The sequence below is a fragment of the Beta vulgaris genome, chromosome 8 (genome assembly GCF_026745355.1).
Source record: "Beta vulgaris subsp. vulgaris cultivar EL10 chromosome 8, EL10.2, whole genome shotgun sequence".
Classification (NCBI taxonomy): domain Eukaryota; kingdom Viridiplantae; phylum Streptophyta; class Magnoliopsida; order Caryophyllales; family Amaranthaceae; genus Beta; species Beta vulgaris.
In genome coordinates this window covers 41,806,930-41,816,066 of record NC_079209.1, presented here as the reverse complement: position 1 = coordinate 41,816,066, position 9,137 = coordinate 41,806,930, and the positions used below count along the sequence as shown (strand labels likewise).

The window sequence follows — 9,137 nt, the reverse complement described above, 5'->3', positions numbered from 1 at the left end:
TTGACCTTCTACAACATCCTTAACATAAGCTGTAGTAGACAATTTATACTCATCTTGAAAGCTTGCAAATATTTGAGCAGTGTATAGTTTAAAAACTTGATTAAGTAAAGGAATTCTCCTCATCTTAATCCTTGGCATATTTTCCTTCGAATCAAATTCATGATTTATCTTGTTTTGACATTTTAGATCAAGTACTCTCTCAAATTGTTTGAAAAAGGGCATAATATCCATGTTGCATATTAGATAATCTTTTAAATCAGAATTGAAGCTTTCGCTTAATTGAGTACTACGCATCTCCAAGGAAAATCCATTTCTCATATAACACTTTGCCCACAGTTTCTTGAAGGGATAAATGAAGTCTAACCAAGTAACCTTTTTCACTTTCCCACGCAATGCATTGAAAGCTTTTTCAAACTATGCCTCTTCTTCAATGTTATACATAGATGCTTTGAATTCTCAAAAAACATCAGCTCCATTACTTAACAAGTGCTTTGTTGCATTTTTCCTTGATGTGCCAAGTACATAGTCCATGCCACACATCCGACATCAGTGGCGGATTTTAATGGGGGCGGGCCTAGGCCTGGCCCCCCCTAAGTTTTTTTTTTTTAAAAAAAAGTAAAGCTTGTTGAGCCCAAAAAGCCCAGTTTTAAAAAAATTTCACACGGCTAAACTACTAGTTAAAAGATAAAACCTGAAAAGAAAACCCGAGTCTTGGTAATTTCTGTCTTCTAAACTGCTATTGCCTATAACCTATTGATTGACTAATGCAGTAACTTGCAACACTTTTTAATTGTTAATAGTATCACATTCACACGCCATACTATGAATCTATGATGATTGATTAATTGTTATCACACGCCACTCATCAATCATCATAGATTCATAGTATTTCAATTTCATTTTTTTTTTGTTTTTTCAAATTTATTCATATGTGTGTTTTATTTACTTTATAAATGATTGTAGATGCAAGCAATATTATTGAGTTTTGTATTATGTAATTATAAATTATATTACTTCCTCCGTTTTGTTTTAAATGCAATAATGAAATATTTTATATCTCACAAAAAATACCCCTTTGTTGCATTTACAACGATAAATAAAATCAATATATATATATATAAAAGATGAACTTTTCAGGAGCATAGAGCGCGCCACCTAGGATTGTCACGTCATCTTATTAATTTAGAGATAATAAAATTTAGAGTTTGAGAGATAATAAAATTTAGAGTTTGAGAGATAAGAGTTTATTCACTCTACGGCTATGACAAAACCAAAAAAATTTATCTTTTAGGGATCTATTATAACTAGGAATCTATTATAAGTACTACTATACTGTATATTCACTCTACGGCTATGATTCACATATAAAATCACAAAATAACATAAAAAAAACCTGCTTCTTGAGATTTGCCTAAACCATACGATAACATCTAACAAACTGCTGCAAATCTACTAAAGTAGCCAACATTTTCAATGACAGCTTCTTTGCATTTGTGGCCACTCAATATCTACTTTATTTTATTTTTAAACTTTTATCATAGTGATATACTGATATGTTAGTTGACAATTCCGGTCAATATGCGTTCACTTATTAGAGATTGAAACAACCATTGCAATACTAACTTTATATCAACTCTTTATAAATTTTATTAATAGATAATTAAAGATATTAAAGATAATATAAAAATAAGGATATAATGACAAATATTTTATCAATTCTTTTTCTACTACAATAATGGGTTTGGGCATGAAATTAAGAAAATGAAAAACAAATGTGTAGTTTCATAGAGGTACTCCTTTAATTAACAAGTGTAGGGGATAAGTAATTCCTTAATAAAGTAAGCGCAATTTTATGAGGCAATTTGATGAATAATTAATGATGATTTTATTAACATAAAGTAAAGGTAATTCAAAATCGATAATGTTAACAAAAAATTACAAAAAAAATATATAAAAAAAATTCAAAACTAGTATAAGTATATATAACTAGTTGATTTACTAATATCAATTTAATTACTCATACGAAAAATTGACAAATGTAGGTGATTAGTATATTATTCAGATAAAAGCATCGATCTTTGTGCCAACGCACACTTATTACTTATTAGGTATGTATTTTCTTAAACTCAAGGTATCGCTTACTTTTTATTATACTGTTTATATTTATTGAGTTGGGTTAAACTGATTGATTAATGTTATGTGTATTAAGTCTTGAACCAACTTTAAAAGTAATACTTCTAGCGATTAGCTAAAGAACGTCTAAATATTATTTCAGGTCAACAACATGAATAAACAAATATCTATTACCTCCTTTTTTTAAAGAAAAAGGCAAGAAAATGATACAATTTCAGTTGAGGAAAATACAACCCCAATTAATGAAGATATCAATCCTACGACAACACATAACCAAGAAGAAGAGCCTTTTCAAAGGAGGAGAATTGATATAGTAGATATAGATTCTTTAGAACGTGACCCAGGATTACGTCCTCCAATTTGGGATTATCCAGCTGGAAGAGTACGAAATGAAGTAAGACGTGCTTATATAAAACTAGGCCCATACCAACCCAAGTTAGATTACCCTTTTTCGGGCCAGTGAAACATCGTTGTCGATTTCAGTCTACTTGGTTTCAAAAGTTTCCCGATTGGTTGGAATACTTACCCTCAAAAGATGCAGCATTTTGTTTACCTTGTTATTTGTTTACTGAGACACCAGATGCTCGAGTAAAGGCATTTATTTTAACCGGATTTAAAAATTGAAAAAAGGTTAATGATGGAAGACATTGTGGATTCCTTGCTCGTGTGGGAGAAGGTCCATGTACAATACATCGAAGTGCTATACAATCATATAGGACTCTTCCTCAACAAAAGGCAAATATTCGTAATGTTATCAATAAACAAAGTGAAAGAAATTAAGCAAAATCGCTTGCGTCTCAAGGCTTCTATTGATGTTCTTCGCTTGTTAACTACACAAGGTTGTGCTTTAAGAGGTCATGATGAGTCGAAGGATTCACACAATCAAGGAAACTATCTTGAATTTAGAAAAACGTTGGCGATATATAATAAAGATGTTGGCAAAGCAATAAGACAAGCTCCTTATAATTCTAAGTACATTGCTCCATCGATCCAAAAAGAGATTCTCTATATTATTTCAATATGGTTCGCAAGAACATTAGACAAGAAATTGGAGATTCCAAATTTTGTATTATTGTTGATGAAGCACGAGATGAATCTAAAAGAGAGCAAATGAGACTTGTATTAAGGTTTGTTGACCGGAACGAAACAATTAGGGAGCGATTTTTTGACCTTATACGTGTTTCAGATACATCGGCAGCAACTCTCTAAAAGGAATTGTGTTCAGTCCTTTCTCGACATGAATTAGCGATTGAAAATATTCGAGGTTAAGGATATGATGGTGCTAGTAATATGAGAGGTGAGTGGAATGGTTTGCAGGCATTATTTTTGTCTGATTGCCCGTATGTTTATTATGTTCATTGTTATGCTCATCATTTACAGCTTGCTATAGTTGCTGCATCTAGAGATGTAAGTCCAATACATCAATTTTTTTTTCTAATTTGACTTTTATTGTCAATGTCATTGCTGCATCTCCCAAACGTCTTGATGAATTGCATGCAAGTAAAGCTGTTGAAATTAAGGTTGTTATCTATTGGTGAAATAGAAAGTGGTAGAGGGACTAATCAGATGGGTACCCTGAAAAGAGCTGGAGATACACGTTGGGGTTCACATCTATACTCAATTCGTAGCTTGCTTAAAATGTTCAATGCAATAGTCTCAGTACTTGAGCATATCATGACAGATAAGTCGTGTACATATTTCCAACGTGGGGATGCTGATGGTGCTTTAAATTTATTGATTTCCTTTGATTTTGGGTTCATAGCAAATTTAATGGAAGAAATTATGAGAATTGCTGATGTTCTTTGTCAAGCTTTACAACAAAAGTCTCAAGATATTGTGAATGCTATAAAACTAGTCTCTACGAGTCAAACACTCATTCAAGAAATGAGGGAGAATGGATGGGAAAGTTTTTTTTGGTTCAGTGGGACTGTTTTGTCAACAACATGATATTCTGGTGCTTGATATGAATGCTCCTTATCTAGCTCGTAAGGGTAGAGCTCGTCATCAACACGATCGAGTTACAATGAACCATTTTTATCGAGTTGAAATATTTTTAAGTACAATTGACAAGCAATTACAAGAGCTGAACCGCAGATTTAACGATGCCTTAGAGCTCTTGACCTTGTCGTCATTGTTAGAGCCAAAGGATGGTTTTAAACAATTTGATATCAATAAGATTTGCATACTGGTAGAAAAGTATCATCCAAAAGATTTTACGGAGCAAGAGAGGTACAATCTGAAGGATCAATTGCAACATTTCATTTGTGAAGTGAAAGATGATCAAAATATGTGAAATTATTCTACTTTGGAGGAGATTTGTGAACAATTGGCAAAAACAGGAAAGTCAAATGTTTATTTTTTATTTGATAGATTAATACGTCTAATATTGACTCTTCCTGTGTCAACAACTACAACTGAAAGAGCGTTCTCAGCCATGAAAACCATGAAGACAAGACTGCATAATAAAATGGAAGATGAGTTTTTGTTGGATAGCTTAGTTATTTTTATTGAAAGGGAAATTTCTAAGAGTTTTAGCACCAAGTCAATTATTGATGATTTTAAAATTTTGAAAGATCGTCGAACATTACTTTAGTTCTTTTTTTGGGATCATGACCTTGTGATTTTAACATTTTTATATCTATTTTATGATATTTTAGTTTAATCCATATTTTTACATTGGATTTAGAAGTATATTCATATGTTTTTATAGCTCTATACTTTCACATCTGTTAATATGTTATTGTCGAAAAATCTGGCCCCTATACCAAATCTTTCAAGATCCGGCACTGTCCGACATCACCTCTGCAATAGCAATTCCCATAGCAATATCTTGATCTGTGAATGGAGTCTTTGGATGCTCATTGTCATGGGTTGCTAGAAAGGTTTCAAAAAGCCATTTAAAAGATTAAATTGTTTCATTGTATAATAAATCAGCTCCAAAAACAACTGTCTTCCTGGAATGGTTGAAACCAACAAAAACACCAAGTGGTCTATTTTCTTTGTTTGTGCCGAATGTAGTATCAAAGGCAACTACGTCTCCAAATGAAGCATAGTCAATGATCATTTTTGCATCTGCCCAAAATATGTTTGTTATTTTTTCTTCACAATCCAACTGAACTGAATATTGGAAAGAAGGATTCACCATTGTTTGCAAGTGAAAGTACCTTAACAAACTTCCAACTTCCCCATACATCACATCTTTTTGTCGTTTACTCCTTAGATAATTTTTGTGATCTCGACGGGTGTAGCCAAGATGGGATGTTCCATCCACATGTGCACCTATGAACTCATGTGTTGCTCTAGACTGAATACCGAAATCATCAGCACGTTCAATTTTCATGGCTTGTACTTCAGTTATTTTTCTTTGCGACGATAGTAAGTGAGTAGTTTCTTGCGGATGGAGTACATGATTATGTTCGGATACAAAATCATGAACTCGATATTTTCCAGCGACCTTATCAAAAGAGATACCAAGACAAAACTGACAACCAAATCTTCTTTCTGCTCTAGGATTATTTGTCAAATTATCCCGCTTGTCAAGACAACAGTAACCCTCTTTTGCACATAAACAGAAATCCAAGCATTCGCCACCGAAAAATTCCATACCAATATGAGGGATCCAATTTTCCAAGACATCTATATGAGCATATAATTTATTGTTTGCAGACGAGTATTCCATTAAAATTGAGACACACACAAGGATGATTTCAACTATCAATAACAATAATACTGACAGATAGAAGTATCCAAACAAACTATACCAGAACTAACTAAAGTAACTTATACAAACATACTATAATGTCAGATCGTATTATCAACACCAAGTATATTGTTAAATTATATACAAAAGCCAAGTATGTTCAGATTGTATTATCAATAAATGCTATGAAGTATACCAGAACTAACTAAACAAACTCTAATATAATTAAATACAAAATTAATATAAATAGAGTTCAAGGAGCAGCTCTATATGTAAGTAACTCAAGGAGAAGGCGACATTTCTGAGTTGTCTCATCGGTATGACATGCGAAGTAGCAGATTCAAAGAGGTCGTCAAAGTATACGATCAATTTTATGCTTAGTCAGAATCTAGCAATTTCTGTTATACAATCAACACAACCCCAACCTCTATATTAAAAAAGGGGAAAAAAAAACTCACATGTAAGTTACCTTCTTGATTACATAAAAACAAAACAAGAAATTTACATCCACACCATAATTAGCATTGACACAACCATTTACATTCAAAAATATAGTTAAATACAAAATTAATATAAATAGAGTTCCATTGAACTTACATTGCTCCAAAGTATATATGGATATACACCACATAATATATAATCAATCTCCTTTAATATAGTTATTAGTCTTCTGATCAGGAATTTTTTAAAAACAATTTGTGATTGATACAGTAGATTGGTAGGGAAGGAGGTTTGTGATTGCAAACTATGGCGGTAAATAAGCGTCACTAGGGCGCTAATTCACATGAATTCCAATACGTGAACGTGAAGTTTGGCTGCAAAGTAGACATTTGATGAGAAATTTAGACCACAATTAATTTTTTCTTCAAATAAAAATTATCTTATTTTGAAGAAAACGTTATCTTTTTGCTTTAAATCAAAATTATCTTATTTTGGAATACTAATAACCATATATTTAAATAAAGGGTTGAGATTACACAAATTCTACAATTTTTTTCGTCTGATATATCTGGTTTTAGCGGGTTTCTGTCCCCCTTCTTAACAATTCTCCTAATTATTGTAAATTGCAAGTTTAATGCAATCCCTAATGATCTAAGTCAGGCATATTCTATCAGCAAGAGGATACCTGTTGGTTACAATTAACTGTTGATTTTCTTCCTTCTAATTCGTATTATTGGTCTAAATTCTTTTCCTTTCGCTTTGATCATTACACATGTCACCACTCTTTCAATTTTTATGTGAAAAAAGTATTTTCTAAATTTTGAAGTATCTTTTGGAAAAAAAAGGAACATATATGTGTGTGGCTCTAAAGAGATGGCTGCTGTCCAATAGTGGGGTAACAAATACTAGTAATTGAGCCCCACTTCAATCACGTCAAACATACATTAGTGGCATTAAATACAAAACAAAGAAAGTGACAAGAAATCCAAAATTAAGATGATACATCTGGTTGTAACAATATGAAGATGTGGATGGAGTTCTAACATCTGATTGGCTGCTTATCTATCCACCTTATATCCATTTGGATATCTTCCCTAGATTTCTTTAATCCTACTTGGCACCTCTCATGTAATCTGTTTTGATCTTCCCAACCCCACAAACTAGCTCATAAAATCAGCACTCAAAACTTTACTCTTCAATAATTTACTAACACAAGCTGTTACGGGAGGAGGAGAGGCAGGGAAAAAACAGCAACAACAGCAGCAAATTTAGCGTAGTAATATGGCAGCTGCAACATCTGCTACAGCAGTAGTAAATGGATTCACCTCACCTTTCTTGTCTGGTGGCAAGAAGAGTAGTCAGTCTCTCTTTGTAGCTATCAACAACAAAGTTGGCACTGGTGCTGGTGCCGGTATTTCTACCACCAGGAGGGTGGTTGTGGCAGCAGCAGCCGCACCCAAGAAGTCTTGGATTCCTGCTGTTAAAGGAGGTGGCAACTTCGTCGACCCTGAGTGGCTTGATGGCTCGTATGTTAATCCTCTCTTGCTCTTATTTGAACTCTTATTGGCTATTGCATCCTCTTTATTGCGTTTAGATTAGTTGTGAAGTAGTCTGAAACTGATAGAATATAACACAAACCTTACGGTTCCAATCATCCGCTTAAGTTTTTGGTTGAGTTGTTCATTTGACATAGTATCAGAAACTGCAAACAAAAGATTAAATTAACACTAGTTTATTTTCACTATTGTATGATGTATATTTGATAATTCTATGTAAGATTAACGGTACTAGCTAGGAAAGAATATTCAGTTCATCTATGAGATGTACCAAACTTGTAAATTAAGTGACATTTTTTTGCTAAAAATGTAACTTATATACAGTATTAGAAACTAGGTATGCGATTATGTTTTTTTCACTAATATATTTCCATGCAAAAACATCAGACTTCCAGGAGACTTCGGGTTCGACCCACTAGGCCTAGGGAAGGATCCAGCATTTCTAAAATGGTACAGAGAGGCAGAGCTAATCCACGGGAGATGGGCGATGCTAGCAGTTGTTGGTATCTTAGTGGGGCAGGCATGGAGTGGTATCCCATGGTTTGAGGCCGGTGCAGACCCAGGAGCCTTGGCTCCATTTTCATTCGGAACATTGCTCGGGACCCAACTCTTGCTCATGGGTTGGGTAGAAAGCAAGAGATGGGTTGATTTCTTTGACCCGGATTCACAATCAGTGGAATGGGCAACCCCATGGTCAAGAACAGCTGAAAACTTTTCAAATGCAACAGGGGAACAAGGTTACCCTGGTGGCAAGTTTTTCGACCCGCTAAGCTTAGCCGGAACCATTAACAATGGTGTATATGTTCCAGACACAGAGAAGCTGGAAAGACTGAAGTTGGCTGAGATCAAACATTCTAGACTTGCTATGTTAGCTATGCTCATTTTTTACTTCGAAGCTGGGCAAGGGAAAACACCCCTTGGAGCTTTGGGTTTGTAAACAAGGATTGATTCCCTTTAGTTGAGAAATTAATCGAGTGTAATTAAGTGAAGAAATCTTAAATGAGAACATGACATTTGTTCCTTTACTTTCAATGTCCTACTTTCTAGTTTGCGTAGTATAGTGAAAATCTACCTTCATCACTAAGTCACTGACATTTGCTCAAGTTTTTTTCCTCAGCCAACCCTAATGCCTCCCTAGAAAATGAATGCTTGATAATCTGGGTGATTCCCTAATATGGTATAACATAACACATTGACAATAGTAACTTTTATTTAGTTTTGTTCTTCCATGCTAGGACATAGTTCACAGGGTACTCAACCAATATGTTTGTAGTTGCACGTTTTTCTTCGAGGTATGGACTTTAAGA

The 9,137-nt window shown here is 33.9% G+C and overlaps 2 protein-coding genes across 2 annotated transcripts; one reads left to right on the top strand and one right to left on the bottom strand.

Annotated features, from left to right (window-relative positions):
* Window positions 1–5,038: 5,038 nt before the first annotated feature.
* On the bottom strand, window positions 5,039–5,812 carry LOC125492772 (protein FAR1-RELATED SEQUENCE 5-like). The gene has a single exon (XM_048635489.1). The coding sequence runs from the start codon at window positions 5,810–5,812 to the stop codon at window positions 5,039–5,041; it is 774 nt and encodes a 257-aa protein (XP_048491446.1).
* A 1,647-nt stretch (window positions 5,813–7,459) lies between these two features.
* Window positions 7,460–8,855, top strand: LOC104883981 (chlorophyll a-b binding protein CP24, chloroplastic). The gene is made up of 2 exons (XM_010668563.4): window positions 7,460–7,800; window positions 8,218–8,855. Exons 1-2 carry the CDS (start codon window positions 7,556–7,558, stop codon window positions 8,765–8,767), a joined length of 795 nt encoding a protein of 264 aa, XP_010666865.2. The 5' UTR covers window positions 7,460–7,555; the 3' UTR covers window positions 8,768–8,855.
* Window positions 8,856–9,137: the final 282 nt, after the last annotated feature.